This window comes from Myotis daubentonii, chromosome X, assembly GCF_963259705.1.
Source record: "Myotis daubentonii chromosome X, mMyoDau2.1, whole genome shotgun sequence".
Taxonomy (NCBI): Eukaryota; Metazoa; Chordata; class Mammalia; order Chiroptera; family Vespertilionidae; genus Myotis; species Myotis daubentonii.
In genome coordinates this window covers 35,386,705-35,404,012 of record NC_081861.1, presented here as the reverse complement: position 1 = coordinate 35,404,012, position 17,308 = coordinate 35,386,705, and the positions used below count along the sequence as shown (strand labels likewise).

Here is a 17,308-nt window from a genome sequence, read left to right as displayed (position 1 = left end):
ACATAAAGTAATCCCAGTGACTTACACAGTTCTCTGATCATGTAACATCTCCAAAGGAGCCATTTCAAAGTCAACTGCACTGTCTTATACATGCCTAATGGGTCCAACAGAGCCCTTAGGATGTCAGTTCTATGGCAGGGCTCCTGCTAAAGCTATTACCAAATCATTGCATTGTTTCACACACTTCCTTCGACATTCAGATGGTTCCCAAGGAACTGTTATCACTGCTATGGAAGTGTCCTGTATAGCTTACACTACCAGGGGAAAACAAAAAAGCAAAGGAAATAAATGTAAAACAAATTCTCTCCATTAAATACACATGAATAGCCCCACATGGTCAAATATCAGAAGGACTAACTCCACATTTGGGTATAACTATTACAAGTCATTCAAGAAACCCAGGTGTTAGACTAGCTATTTTTTTTTTCCACAACTCCGGCTGTTCCAATGAAGCAGTTTAGGATCTGAGAACGACATATGCATGGCTGTGATGGTATGGTGTTTATTGGTAACACAAGGTATATTACCAGGTTTCTGTGGTATAAAGCACAGAAGCAATGGGGAGCAGTACTAGTAGATGTTTTGGCTACTATGGGATTGTAGCACATAATCACTTTCCTGTTAAGTTCCTGAGCAGCTCAACAATCATAGAAATCAACAGGGCTTCTGAGTAGTGGAAACAGCAGCTCTACCTTAGGGGTTACTCCAAAGGCAATAGGAAATACACTAGTACAAATTAACCCTCAACCAGGTCTGAAGTGCTTCATTGAATGTCCTCTCACAGTCTTCTATACTTAGCAGAACAAGATAGATGGTTATTAAAATGATGTATTATTTAACGTAAGACAAATGCAAGGAATTTTACACAGTTGGAAATGAGGAGGGAGTTGAACGGACTCTGCTAGGCTAGAGAGTTTCCTGGGATACATTGCATGTCTGGCTAATCCTTGATAAGAGAGACTTCACCTTTTAGCACCTACCCCATAACATATACATAATAAATTCTTGCTCAGTGATAGATAACAACCACAACTACATATATGGACTATTTAATATATAGTAGACACAATGTGGAAGTACATATCCATTTTCTCATTCAATCCTCACACATGAAAAAATCTGAAATAGTAATGTATGCATTTAATAGACAAGGAAACAGAGCTTTAGGTACCTGCCCAAGGACACACAGTGGGTAAGTGGCAGAACGAGAGCACAAACTTGTCTGTCTTATACCACAGTCCCTAGTCTTTACCACTTACTGTACAGAGACCATAGCTTATTTAGACTGCATTATTATGGCCATTTTTATTTTAATAAATAGTTTCACATTCCTTGTGCTCTCATAGTGAGCTGCATATATCTTTATCATGGTACTAACTGAATTGTATTAACATCAGCTCTTTATTCTCTCCAGTAGACTTCTTTGGGTGGAGATGCCCACTCAACTTTGCCCCGCATTAAGAACTGCTCCAAAACACCAATGGGTGGCTTCCTACAAAGCAACATTTGTATTACTGACCTTGGTTATAGCTGATGAGACCAGTGATAGACACCTGACTCAAGATGTCTCAAGATGGAAAAATAATTCTGCCTCCTTGGAATTTAGAAATGGCACTGAAAAATATCTATTTAATCTCGAGTTCTTTCCTAAATAAAAGAAATATGTACTGGGGGACTTTGTGAGGTTTTCTGCCCATCTTGGGGGTGGAGATTTAGAGAAAGTCAACCTGAAGACACGGTACTGAAGGAAATGAATTCAAAAGCAAGAGGCAAAGTCTGGGCAATTTTTCTAATTTAGTACCTTCTTATAGCCACACTCTTGTGGTCCTGTGAAGCATTCTCATTTCCTTTAAAAAATTTTGTTGTTGCTGATTTTATTTAAGCTAACTCAAGTTGATTTCTGTTACCTGTAATAACAATAATAAAGAATCCTAACTAATAGGGCATAAATCTCTCCCACTAGACTGTAATTTCCTTGAGGTGGTTACTGTTCTGGTCAATATATATATATATATATATATATATATATATATATATATATATCCAATATAGAGCCTGGTTAACGGTAGGTAATCAATAAATACTATTTGCTCAGAAACATCATTATCCAGAAGATATAGTTATTAATAATTTCTTTACAAATTATCCTTTATTAGTTAAAGATTGCAAATGCTTTTTTCCTAAATAGTTCCCTCCATTTAGCTTTTTAATAAGCAATTTAATTTTCACTTTTTATAATACAACTGTTTCATTTAGGCAATATGTGAAAAATGCATTCTTGGAAATTGATTATTTAAATTTAGTTGCTGATATAGGTTTTTTTCTCTCGCCAGTTTAATATATAATCAAATGTGATTATTAAAGAACACCCTAGTCACTGAAGTGTATGCTCAGATAGGACTTCCAAATCCTTCTAAGAAACATCCATTGGATCACCTATCAGAGGCAGGATTGGGGTTAGATAAACAGAGGTTTGACCCATTTCTGCCCTTGGGAAATTAGAGAAGTGCTACAAAAATATTTTATCTTTTAGCTTTAATGTTTCCCCTCAGAGTAGTGCACATTTCTCATTTATTTAGTGCTCACTGTGCTCCAGATCCAGTGACTAAGTACTGAAGCTAAAACAGTGAATAGAGCAAGTCCTACCTTCCCATAGCTTGCTGTCTAGTATTTACCAAAAACTCTTATGAGGACACAAAACACACAATTCAATTATTAGAATCTAATTAATAGTAACATTGGCAGTAAGGTGAAATGAGAGGGGAAAGGGGTTAAAATTTAAAAGACAAGCATTATAACTGATATCAAAGTTTCCTGCTCACAGGCCTCAGGATGGAGGTAGCTTCAGTACATCTGCACTTTTCCTGTTGTCTATTAACTATCAATAGACAACAAAATGTTTACTTAAGACAGATGTGAAGGAATGGAAACAAAGTTTCTAAGTGTTCTGATTCCCTTGTGAAAGCCAGGAACTCCAGATGCCCTCTGCTCCCTGGTGCTCTCCCTTCCCTGTGCTTTTGGTGCTGAAATGAGGGGCTATTTATTTTAATTCTTCATGAGTTATAGCATGTCAGAGACTTAAATTCAATTATGGGAATTCATAATAGAAGTTTATGAAAATGGGAAAAAGAAGTATTTTGAAAGGCTTGACCAATGAATGAAATGAAAGAAAGAAGTCCTTCATAGATGAAATTTTAGGAATGGAAGCAGAAAATCCATATCATAATCTCCTAGACAGAGAGAACTGAAAGTGTCTTTGAAATCCCATCTCAGAATCTTTCTTAGCTGAACAATTCACCCAAATTAACAATTTCCCCAATCTTCACTTTTCTCCCACAGGAGTGAAGCTTAAATCATCCTAAACTGGTCCGTGATATTGTGCCCATTGCCTCATCAATAATCTGAAAATCAGAATATATAGATAGAAACAAATAAAATGTCACTGAAAGTACTGAGGCATAGGGATGGGTGGCATGGAGTCTCAGCAGTGAAATGTATAAACACTAACATTTTCAAGCTGTTTCACTCTTTTCAAATATAGGATCTACAAACTAACAGTAATGTAATAGATAGGCCTGCTTTCATGAATGGATGAGATCGATGGGAAATAAATAGCTACATTTCCACACAAACATCAAGTTCAATTCATTGAAAATAACCTATTTCCTCAAATTAACATGCTCTCATTTCAACTCCAAGCTCCTCTGCAAGAATCTACGAAAATGTTGAAGGCAGGTCATGTCTGCTTATCACTGATTGAAAATTTATGAAATCCAAATTGGAGAAATCTTACTATAGGTCATAAATAAGGTTCCAAATTTTATGCTGTTTATTGAAAATTAGTAGCAGGAGTCAGAGTAACACTTTCAGAGCTGTAACTGAGCAGAGAAAAGTTGTTCAAGTTCAAGTCTTATATTCATATGTAATCCAAGGGAGGGAAAAATGGCTATTTGGAAAACAATCAACTGCATTTAGGTAACTGGCATCTGAATTGCTATTTTATCTCTTCCTCCTATGTATAATGTAGCTAACAATAGAATCGATTTCACAGCGTGGTCACGAGGATAAAATGAGTTGAAAACATTAAAAGTATGTTTGGAAATGATAAAGTGCTGATCAAAAATATGCAATCATATTGTACTTATATGTTGCAAGTAGTATTCTAAACCTTTATATACATTGATTCATCCAAGTATCACAAAATCGTAGAGGCAGATACAATTATCGTTATGTAACAGATGATGAAATTCAGGCACAGAAACTTTATATAAATTTCCCAAGGTCACACAGCTGGGATTTAAACCTAAGTTGCCTTGCTCCATATTGCAAACTTTTACTAACTATGCTCTACTGTCTCTCTAAATTGAAATCATTCTTGGAGGTGCACATTGGACCAACAGAAGCTTGCAGTTAAGGACTAGTTTTTTGCAGACTGGATCATAGGTTTACCTTGGCAGCCGAGCCCAATTTTGTGTTACCCTATCCAGGTCTGAAAATAAACCATAAGGAAAATAAACCTACAAGGGAAAGAATGCATCTCCTTTACTCCTGAGTCTTCCAACCCTGTCTCAGTAGAAATAGTTAATGATCAAGGTAGATGGTTGATTAGACTAAAGGCCAAATGAAACTGAACAATCCCAAATATTCCTGAAAGTCCTTAACACATCTAAGAGAGATGACACATTAACAAAGTATAGTGGCTCACCAGATGAGCAGCTCTCATGGGGGGGAGGGGTAATGTACCTTTAGGTAAAGCTGATAATAGATATTCCCCTGATCCCTTTCCCCCAGCCTCTTACCAATTTGAAACTCTGCCCTGTGGTCAGATGTGAGGATCTCCCCAGAGTGTTGATTTTTTATTTATTTATTTATTTATTATTGCTTAAAGTATTACAAAGGGTATTACATATGTGTCCATTTTATCCCCCCACCCTAGACAGTCCCCTAGCCTCCCCTATCCCCCAGTGTCTTATGTCCATTGGTTATGCTTATATGCATGCATACAAGTCCTTTGGTTGATCTCTTACCCCCCTACCTCCTGCCCCCCAACCCTCCCCGGCCTTCCCGCTGCCAAAGTGTTGATTTTTATCAGTCATTTATAAATATTGTTTTCAGTATCCCTATGCAAAAGGGCAAAACTCAATCAATAAGCACAGTGAAGGCAAAGGTAAAAGGACATAAATGTCCCCTCACTGACGAATGGCAGTATAAATACACATTTAGAGGAAAGAATGAACAGCGTTTCTTTCATTTGAAGGCATGATTTATAATTAAGGACATGGATATAGATAGTGTGATTGTAAAGCCAAGCCAAAGCAGCTGAAGGAAAAGACCAAGGCCATTTGGTAGGAAACACTTTAAAATTATAACAGTATTGGAACTATAATAAATTCATGGCTAGTCCTGCAACAAGTTGTAGATAACATAGAAAATCATGAGGCCAAACCCAAAGCAACCTGATTTGAATTTCTGGCCCCATGCTAAATCTATGTTTCCCTCTCCCACCTTAAATCTTGCTTTTCTTTCTCCCCAACACCCCCTCATCTCCTTTTTATCACCAATATACACACATGAAGTTTTCCGGAGAAAAGCAAACCAGTAAGCTGCCAAGGAATTAATCTCTAACAGCTTAGCCAGGTCAGTGTGGTGTTTGTCAGAGGGGCAGGAGTCCACTTTGTGGGGTGGATGTCAGGGGTGGGATGAGATAAAAATAATAGGTGGTCAAATCTTGGGAAAACTTGCCTTGTGTAGATCCAGTTTGAGCCTCCATGTCACAACAAACAGGAGAGAATTTGAAACCTGTAATATGAAATATTTTATTAATTAATCCTTGTCCAAGTCATCTGGGATTCCTAAATCTTTAATCCTTATATCTATACTATTTTTTAATTAACAGATTCAATGAAATATGATTCCCATACTATAATGTTCACCTTCTTCAAGTGTACAATTCAGTGGTTTTTAGAAGTTTCACAGAGTTGTACAACCATCACTATTATCTATTTCCAGAATAGTTTCATTACCCAAAATCCAAACCCCATACTTACGGTCTGGCAGGAATATTTTAATGTTTCAACCCAGTGAACTGGTTATAACTTCAGATGTCAGGAGTGAGATGAGGCAGAATGAGAAGGCTTGGCAATAAGGAGATCATCCACCACCTCATTTCACATAAATTTGGTTACTAAATTTTGTTTGACAGTTGAAGCCCAGAAAGTATAGGAACCATTCCAAGGTCTCCTAACTTACATCCTAATGCTCTTTTACTTACATGGATATGCATACATACATCAAATATGTTCCCTTCTCATTTCCATACTTCACTTCCTGTACTATTATTTTTTTTGCTTTTAACAATTTTCTTTTTTAAAAATTTCTTTATTGATTAAGGTATTACATATGTGTCCTTATACCTGCATTACTCCTCCAAACCCCCCCACTCATGTCTTCACCCCCCTGTTGTCTGTGTCCATTGGTAAGGCTTATATGCATGCATAAAAGTCCTTTGGTTGATCTCTCCCCCTTACCTCCACACTCCCCTGCCTTCCCTCTGAGTTTTGACGGTCTGATTGATGCTTCTCTGTCTCTGGATCTGTTTTTGCTCATCAGCTTATGTTGTTCATTATATTCCATAAATGAGTGAGATCATGTGGTATTTATCTTTCTCTGACTGGCTTATTTCACTTAGCATAATGCTCTCCAGTTCCATCCATGCTGTTGCAAATAGTAAGAATTCCTTCTTTTTTTACTGCAGCGTAGTATTCCATTGTGTAGATGTACCACAGTTTTTTCATCCACTCATCTGCTGATGGGCACTTAGGCTGTTTCCAAGTCTTAGCTATGGTGGATTGTGCTACTATGAACATAGGGGTGCATATATCCTTTCTGATTGGTGTTTCTAGTTTCTTGGGATATAGTCCTAGAAGTGGTATCACTGGGTCAAATGGGAGTTCCATTTTTAGTTTTTGAGGAAACTCCATACTATTCTCCACACAAGTCAACAATACCTATATATAGACATGAAAACAAACTAAAAAGCCCAGGTGGTGGGCTCAGTGGCTAGAGCATCAGCCCTGGGATTGAAGGATCCCAGGTTCAATCCCAGTCAAAGGTATGTACCTAGGTTGCAGGCTTGATCTTGGGCCCCAGTCGGGGCACATGTGGGAGGCAACCAATTGATGTGTCTCTCTCACATTGATGTTTCTCTCTATCTTGCCACCCTCTCTAAGTATCAATTGAAAAAATATCTTCAGGTGAGGATTAACAAAAATAAGAAAATAAACTAAGAAATCAAGACCCCAAGGATACTTGGTGATATTACAAAGTGTTATGGCCTATCATTTAGGAAATGATACTCTAACTAGTGGGCAAATGGTCATTCCAAATTATACCCTGTGGCCAGTGTTCCATATGGGCTGAAGAGTATAAGAAGGACAGAATAGAAAAATCTGTACATACAGGGATGTTGGCTACTTATCTCCCACCTGGGAAAACACTAATTAGCCACTGCTATCACACCAAGCCTTGTGGTCATGGTGATGGGGACCTATCAAATTTAGACAAACAGAATGAGGAAGACAATAGATTAATGTGTTTAATAAACATTAATGTGTGTTTTATGAAAGGATTTTGTTCTTTGGTAAAGACAGAGAGCAGAAATGAAATACATCAACCTCTTCCCAACAAACCAAAGAAACAAATCTTTTCCACTTCTAAAAGTTGTAAGAAAATAACATATAATTACAATTTAATGACACTACTATTATTACTCATTGTCTAGCAAATAGGTGATGCTAATTTACCTTCTTTTTTAAAAAATCATTTCAGTCTAACTTGATTAATTTGAATCTGTACACTCGGCATGTTAATCTCAATCAAATAGGAAGCACATCAAGAATATGGTTGCTATACAACTGTTCATTTCATTTTTCACATATTGATATAAAGCCAACATACAGGGAATGCATACTTTCTACAATAAATACCATTAGTATTGCACTGGCAAATAAATATGAAAATAAAAGGTGAGTAATAAATAAGACATATCACTGACTACATGAGATTATTTCCCTTGGGGGATCACCAGAAAGAAAAAGTATTTTGTCTATCATTGTAAATAAATGTGCCCATGTGCCAGATCCTTAGGTATGTGCCTTGTCTATGTGACCCTGCTAACTTGCATTTCCATTCTGCATATTAAATAAAAAACAGGCAAAGAGAAGGAAAACAACTTTGAGGCTAAAAACTGCATTCTCTCGGTTTTTACTTAAACAGTAAAGAAAGTTCTATTACCATTGTCTCCATCAGACTTCCTTTCGTGGTCAGTGTCAGTCAAGGACAATGCAGAGTTGGCCCGGCTGGACAAACAGGAACTGTGCTCTGATTTCATCCCCCTTATCCACATCCTCAGTGCATGGTCAGGTGAGGCAGCGCCTTCTGTCTCTGTGTCCACATCAGATCCCATCTCAAGCTGGTAGCCATGCTGAGAGACACTGTGCATGTCGGTCTGGTAGCCAGAGCAGAGAGTGCGAGGAGTTTCACAGAATTCCATCTCTATACAGAAACAAAGTTCAGAGAAAAAAGTTTAGCATTATGAAACAACACCTGATAAAATTCTTTTTGTCCTCATGTCCCCCTCTCCTATTGCTAGTAATTGTGTGTTTTTGCAAAATTAGAATTCTGGCCATTTTATTTATGGTAGCTACATTCTGTGCTTATTTTGCACTTCTGTAGCTTAGAATTATGCTCCTGTTGATTTGTACAAGGTTCTGGAAAAAGCATGCCCAAAATAGCTTTATAGCTACAATTTTAGGTTGCACAAAATGTAATGAAATAAGTGAGTGCAGAGGAGTATAAAGTGTAGAAAGCTATCCTTTAAAAGATATTTCCCTTACAGGAAGAATATATATGATCTATAGAGTACACTTAGGCTAAAACTATTAAAATTACCAGATTTTCTAAGAATGCCATATACCTTAGAGTTAAAAATAAATAATTCAATATGAAAACTCTGAAGAAAAAAATGCTAAGTTTAAATATACTTTCCTGAAGTATTTTTCCTAAAACATATTAGTCTAATCTCTAAAATTATCAGTACTTAATATAATTATTTCCCATTATCTCCAAGGACTTTGAAGCCTACTTTATGCTTATTATTCTGTTTCATTCATTATTTCAACAAAAACATAATTGTATACTGTACCTCAACAGTGCTTCATAGTTTGGATTTTATCCCCTTTTCCACCAAATCTTAAAATCATGAAATGTTTAGGATCTTAGAAATGCTGCCACTAATCACTACATTTTATGGTTGAAGAAAATAAAGTCCAGAGTGTAGATATAGCCCACGTCCACTGCCCATGTGAGATAGTGACAGAGCCCTTTCTGCTAGACACCTATCTGGGCATGGTTTCTGCTAGACACCAATGAAACCCCATCAACTTATTGTACGAACATCGGGCACTCAGTCTTACAGTCAATTTTGCATTGTTATGGCAAGGTGTCAAAAAGGGGAAAAGATGCTTTAACAGTCCCTATTAAGTTAATGAAAAATGACCACATGCCAAGACATATCATCTGAAATGTCCATGTAACAGTTAGATAAGGTAATCCGGTGGATGTTGTACACTGTATAGGATTTTCTCAGACTGACATCAGAAACAGGGTATGTCATTTGGCCAAGAAGAAGCTTAACTGAGTACATCTAATCCTTGGCACATATCAATAAGATGCAAACCCTAAAATGAATTTAAGTCTCTGAATACAGAAAGTGCTAAAATTTAGACAGACCATATTCTAAAATGAAGAGTACAGAATCTGAACATACTTTTAAATAGCTATTTTTGTGACATATAATTGCCAAACAAGGGTTTAACAAATCAAATCCACACTAGGGATCGAGCCCACAATCTGGGCATGTGACCTAACCAGACCCTTCAATCCACAGGCCAACACTTTATCCACTGAGCCAAACTGGCTAGGGCCACAAAACTTTATGAAAGTGCGTTTCTCCTCGATATAAAGCTAAAGGGAAAATTCCATTTTGCCCAATACAAATCTTAGTGATCAATAATATTGTGATCAGTTAATATTCATGCCTCTGAATTTCACAATGTTTCATTATGCAGTCCTACTGTGCAGTTATTGCTACAGCAAACTGATAATGAACTTGTAAGCTTGAAGCTATAGGAAAGGAGTTTTACATAAGCCTGCATTCACAGCTCCTTTCATTCCCCTAGATCAGAGGTTTCCAAACTTTAGCATACTTCAGAACCACCTGGAAGGCTTGTTAAACACAGATTGCTATGCACACCTCCATCTTCAATTTCTGATTTAACAGGTCTGGAGGAGGGCTGAAGATTGTACATTTCTAACAAGTTCCTAGGCAAGGTCTATGCTACTGGTCCAGGGACCACACTTTGAAAACTATTTCCCTACAGACTTCTCTGAAGTCAGTGAGTGCCAGTAAAAGGGAAGAAAAAGAGAAAGGACAACCTATGTGGCATCACCAAAGATTTTGCAGCAACCAGCTCTGATTCTATATGGAGACATAAGAAATAAGGCATTCAAGCTGAACTGAGCTGCTGTGATGGCTTCCCATTTATTTCCCATGGATTCAGGGCACTAATTAGGAAATTCGCTCTCCAAAGCACAGACTTGCATTTATTTTCACTCATACAATGGCATTTGAGATGTGACTTTGCAAAGATTTTAATATAAGCATCTGAGCCATAGTAAATAAAAATACACAGCCAATTTGTCATTCCATATATTAAAATACTAGATACAGCTTTAAAAAGGTTAACAGATGCAACCTTCTTTAAGAGATTTTATTCCCATTCAAAAAATTTGATTTGTTCCTTTCTAAGAGAATGTAGTGTAACATGATCAAAAATTGCAAGATATTTATTGGAACTATATTTTTATTTGAATGCAAAGACTAAACCACATATTACCTAATTAAATAGTCAGATAAAAGTATACTTCCTTGTCAATATATACTTAGAAAACAAAGAAGGAAAGAAATAAAAGGTTTCAGTTATTTACAGTAAATATGTTCATTGAACTGCCTTACTTCCCTTTCTTGAAATCAATGTTACCATTGTAAATTATTTCCTTAAATAAACAAAAGTCTTGGTGGTGTTCAAAATTCTTATAGGATGCATTTTTCTAGAAAGCACTTACAATGCACCTTAAGTGGTTGTTTTTAGCTTTATACATATAACCTTGTTACCTAAAATACTATATATTCCCTAGAGAAGATAAAAGTTCAATTGGATTTATTATAGATCTATTCTTATCAAAAAGCTAGCTACAAGAGAAATGTAAATACAATCTTAGGGTATCTATGATTTAAATGAGTAGACTAGTACCATAAGAAACTATACTTTCAGAAGTAAACAGATACAGATGCTGCCAAGTGAATGATGTATTTGGGACCCTATAGGCATGTATTTAACTTTTATTTTAAGGAAAACCTACCTACTTTCCAACCTTGTAAGAGACAAAATCTGAGCAAATTAATAGAGATGAAATCCAATTTTTAAAATGGGCAAAAGATTTGAAGAGACACTTTACATGAAAAGACAGAGGAATGGCCAATAAGCAAATTAAAAGATGTTCAATATCACTTGTTATCAGCAAAATACAAACTAAAACCACAATAAGATACTACTACAGACCTACCAGAATGGCTTAAAAAATTCTGACCACACCAAGTGTTGACAGGGATGTAGAGCAACTATATACTCTGCTTATAAGAAAGTAAAAAGGTACAACCACTTTGGAAAACAGTCAGCAGGTTCCCAAAAGGTGAAGCTGTACTTAACAGGAGAGCAATACACTCCTGCACATTTATCTCAAAGGAAAGAAAACGTCTACACAGAAATCTGTACAAGGTAGCTCATAAGCTTTATTCATAACAGTCAAAAAATAGAAACAACCCAAGTGTCTATGAATAGCTGAAAGGGTATACCTGTGGTATACCCACAAAATGGAATACTATTCAGTCCTAAATATGAATAATCTAATGATATATAATAGAACACTTGGCCCTTAAAATAATTATGCTTAATGAAAGAAGACAGATAGAATGTCTATATACTGTATGCTTCTACTTAAAATAAAATTCTTGAAAGTGCAAACAAATTTATAGTGACAGAAAGTAGATCAGTGGTTGCCTGAGGAAGACAGTGAGGGAAAAATGGAGAACAAGGGGTAAAAGGAAACTTTTTGAATGATCAATAACTGTTATCTTGATTGTAGCAATAGTTTAACATGTGTATACATGCCAAAGTTTGTCATACCATACATTTTAAGTATATGTGGTTTATTGTACTTTTTTTTCTTGCTGTCATTTTATTGTGGTGTTTTATATTGTACTTTATATATACCTCTATAAATTTCTAGTGGATTTTACACAACAAGATAGTAAGATAGTGAGGAGACTGAAGAATCAGACAATTTTCATAGGTGAAGCCAAGGGTCTCCAAGCTAGCAGGAGACCCTGTTCTTTTCCTTCTAGCAGGAGAAAGTACATATAACATGAACGAAAAGGTATTCAAAATGTTATCTTGTGTGTAACTAAGCCATGAGGCAATCAAGGCTAACTGATGCATGGTGATCCTCCAGAAAACATTCTTCCTAGGAACATAACAGTTGAAAGCCAAATTTAAGGCAAAAAATAAGGATGAAACATAACTGAGGAGCTTTGAGCAATTAAAGGAACATTCTATAGTTGGGGATAATGAGACTACGTTGAGTGAATCTGGCACATAGGATCAATTTAGACCTCTACTGATGCTAATAAATTAATATTTTTTAAAAAAAAACTGAAATGAAGTGCTGAATAAAATGAACTACTGTGTGTTCTCTTTGAATTTACAGATTGATCTGCAGGTGTTCATCCTGGAGAAGCCAGTTATGAAAAAACTTAAAAGGGAAAGTAACAAGGATCATCTATATCAATGTTTTTCTGCAAACTCCATTTCTGAGTTTCTGATAAACTCAAGACTTTAATTTTCTTAAAATTGAACCCATCCGCCCTAACCAGTTTAGCTTAGTGGATAGAGCATCAGACTGCAGACTGAAGGGTCCTGGGTTTGATTCCAGTCAAGGGCATGTGCCTCGGTTGCAGGCTCAATCTCCAGCCCTGATGGGGCCTGTGTGGGAGGCAACAAATCAATGTGTCTCTCTCACATCAGTGTTTCTCTCTCTCTCTCTCTCTCTCTCTCTCTCTCTCTCTCTCTCTCTCTCTCTCTCTCTCATCTCCCTGTCCCTTCCACTCTCTAAAAAAAATCAATGGAAAAATAGCCTCAGGTGAGGCTTCACAACAACAAAACTGAACCCACCCACACTTTCTCTAGAAAGGGAGCTTTAAGGCATCACACTGCAAATAAATAATTGGAAGTCAAAAGCCATGATTAATTTTAGCCATAACTTGACTGATTTGGAAAATAACTTCTAAGTGTAGTCCATTTCTAAAATAAGGAAGAGGGAAAGGGGATACAATTAATTCTTAGCTTTAAGTACTGTGACTCATAGAACCCTACGGATTATATGCAAAAGCAGATGTTATTAATTAGCCATGTGGTTTTTGGATAAGTCACTTAACATTTTAGGGCCTCAGTTTCCTCATTTTTAATATGCTTAGGTCCAACTTGAAATAAATCTCTAGATAATTATTGTATTCGAAAATTCTGTAACTATAACTTGAGCTTGTTATGGCAAAATTTAAAAAGGTTAAAATTTTCGAATGGGAAAAAACTTTAGTGTTTTTATGAATCAAAGTGCTATTCACAATTCAATTGTGAAAGATAATCATACATGTTAGCTAAGTAAGATCTTGTGTCATAAGGTACAAGTCTTGCTATAATAAAGTACTGATACAACCTAGCATATATTGTGAATTGTGAGATTAGTGATAGAGTATATAATATATATAATGTAAAAAAGCAACTGAGTAAATAGCTATTCATCAAACATAAAATTATATAAACATGGCTATTGCAAAGAGTACTTTATAGTATAATGAATAAAAATTCACACAATTAAAAATATTACTGATCCGCTAATAATTCATTATTGGCTCCGGGGAAAATGCAATGAATTGCTGCAGTCTTAAGCAGCAAATACAAAAGAAATGAGCAACACCAGATAGGAGACAAATGCTTTTCACTACTGGGTACCATTTTGTATTTCTCAGTTTGGGGGCTTTGAAAAGCAAATGATATCAAAGTGTCAAACAAGTAAGTTCATGTGAGCTTACTTAAACATAGCTCCACTGAACACCCACTCAATTTCAAGTGAAGAAAACAAAACAAAATAGACTTCTTTGATTTCTCACAGTCTTAGAAAATTAGCCCATTTTAATTTTCTCTTCTTTTATTTTGTGAAAAAGCTTTATCAAATGCACAGTACTGAACTAGGCATTAAGCAGTAGGTTAACAGGACTATGTCGTGTCCTTTGGCAAGTTCCACAGAGAGCCCATTTAAAGGCCAAAATGACAACAAAGTAATAAAGGAACCACCCAGACCTGGCCTTTATTTTTCTACTGAGGACACATCAGCCTTTTCTGGGGCACAGGGGTGAGGGTTGGAGTGCTCCCACATGCAAAACTGGAGCCTGTAGTTATCAGAGGACTTAAAGAAAATAACTAAGCTTTCTGCAGCCTACTCAGTTCAAAATACACCCATTATCTCAGTGCTCAGGGCCTACCAATTATGCCTTATTTAATTTCTGAGATTTCACCATCTGTCAGTATAGTGAAAAGCATGGTAAAAAATCTGGGCAGAGATAAAGCCTGAAGTAGAAACATTCATGCTTTGTGGCCAATATTGGCTAACTGGAACTGTCTCAGAACATTGTTAAAAGACCATGTTAATGTCAAAAAGGATGCTCTCAGAAGTACAATGATTTGCAAATCCGTAAAATGGCTCAAACCAGAGAAGGATACAGAATTACAGCATAAAGTCAAAGGGAAGGGACATGTGGTAGGAACCTTGAAAAATTCAAAAGGGACTCAAATCATATTTAGAGATAGATGACAATATCCCTCATCAATCTAAAGAGGAATAGAATTTGACATGGGGATAAGCAACTTCTATTTCCCTGAACTAATATTCACCTTAGTACAGGGCCCCATTTCCACTGTACCCACCTACAATGGGAGAACGTGCTCTGAAGCTAATTCAGACATAAGTTACCACTACAATTGAAAAGGTGATTCCTGCTCTCCAGCCCATAACAAAGGTCTTGAAAAAGAATCAGGGACTAGAAAAGATGGTGGGAGGTCCAGGACTTCAACAGCAACTTAGATCAATGAGAACCTAAGGATGTTCCCTTTATTTCAACGTTTTGAATGAGACAGAGACTTCCTGGCCTAAATGAGAAATTTTCAGGGCTACTGAGCACTGCAAATGCATGGTGCTCAATGGCCCTAAAAATTTCTCATTTGTTACCTTTGTTGGTCCAATTTTCTGGCTGTTCATAACACTTTGGAGCCTGAATCCTTATTGACCACTGTGGTCTTCCAGGTATATCTTTGTATTTTCCTTAAGTTCATTAAGCATGTAAAGCTGTTTGTTTAGTGTGTGCCTGTGTGTGCACATGTGTATATGTTAATTTTAAACTACATTAGTCTGTCACACAATTCCGTAAAAAGGAGGGAGACCAGTGAGCTAACAGGTTAAATGAGCACTACAAACATTTGCAAATGCTTCAAACACATACTCATAAATGCAAACAATGTGACTTCTGTAACATTCTACAGCATTCTGTAAGCATTTACTCTGTGATGAATGAGTAAAGATGCCAAGATAGAACTGTGCACCAGAATCAGTGTCCACGAAGAACTACTGAATAAACTATATTCTGCTCTATTAGGGGATTCTTCTCACCATATTTAAAAGGTGCCCTTTTCAGTTTTGCTTCTGTATCTTTGGCCATATTTTACCGGACACCTGGAATTCCTCCCTGTGATTTTTCACTAACCTAGTTCCTAAAAATGAGACCATGTCAGTATTTTCACAAAGGATGCTTCAACTTTACACCCTCCCCTCCCATTCAGCTTACCCTTCCCTATAGCATTTCTAATCTTTACTATATAATTTTATACAGATTATATACATTTTTAAAATATTTATATTTTCTGAATTATACCTCCAAATCTTATAGTGTTTCCTAAACTTTTGGCATATCTCAAAATCAAATAAAACAATTTCTGCTAAGTGTTCTATGATGTATGAAGGACTATGGAAATATAAAGTAGTATTTCTATCTCCTCAGGCCCTAGAATAATTCTAGGCAATGAATGATCATTAAGCACCAAAGTTCTAAAGTCAGTAATTAATATGAAATCATTCTCAAAAGAGTTAAATTCTTCAATACAATTTTGACATATATAAGATGGTTTTGCTTAACATAAAACAATGCCTACCAACACAAATTGAAAAATTGTTATTTCGGTAAACTAGATATGCATTTCAAATAATAAATGCTCTACAAATTTGGTAAGAAGAAAAAGACAATTGATAACAATATTAGACTAATGGAAAACAAGTTCTCTGTATCATCTTTGACTGAAATCATCTCACGAGGAAGCTTTCCTCACTATACTTTTTGGCTTAATGAATTAGGAAATGACTTTCTATAAAAATTCTTAAAATATATCCTAGGGTATAGAACGGGGAGGCGCTTACTAAAACTAGTCACAAAGCCTTGTTAAAAGGCACTTTCAGCTGGCTTGAATCAGAGCTTCTTTTGTCCTTCTCATCATTCAGTTTCATTCCATAAACAAGACAGAAATTATCATCTTGGTTAAGTTTAAAGAGTGTCATGGAATGAGTTGGTGGCTCCTCTGAGAGACTCTGTTTTCATGAATTCAGAGGTTTTTTTTAAATTTATTTTTTATTGATTTCAGAGAGGAAGGGAGAGGAAGAGAGAGATAGAAACATCAATGATGAGAGAATCATTGATCGGCTGCCTCCTACACAATGGGGATGGAGCCTGCAACCCAGGCATGTGCCCTGACCAGGAATTGAACCGTGACCTCCTGGTTCATAGGTGGACACTCAACCACTGAGCCACACCAGAGGGTTTTTTTTTTCAGGGATAGAAAGATGAACTTCTAAGATTAATGTTCTTTAAAATTAACACACACACATACCAGTTTCACATGGTTAGCAAACATAATGAAAATAAAAGGCTGTGGAAAGAATACTTAGGACACTCATCCAGGACTTGTGAATTGGAATTCTATTTACAGGAAAATATTTAATTCTGGAGAAGACTTCTACTTCCAGTCAAGAT

The 17,308-nt window shown here is 36.3% G+C and overlaps 1 protein-coding gene across 1 annotated transcript in view; it reads right to left on the bottom strand.

Annotated features, from left to right (window-relative positions):
- The window catches only part of TENM1 (teneurin transmembrane protein 1), a 641,347-nt gene that overhangs the window by 568,779 nt on the left and 55,260 nt on the right, over positions 1-17,308 (bottom strand). Inside the window, exons 2-3 of the mRNA XM_059680479.1 lie at positions 8,293-8,553; positions 5,743-5,799 (exon numbers count right to left, since the gene is read on the bottom strand). Coding sequence (XP_059536462.1) covers positions 5,743-5,799; positions 8,293-8,553 — 318 coding nt within the window. The remainder of the gene's footprint in view (positions 1-5,742; positions 5,800-8,292; positions 8,554-17,308) is intronic.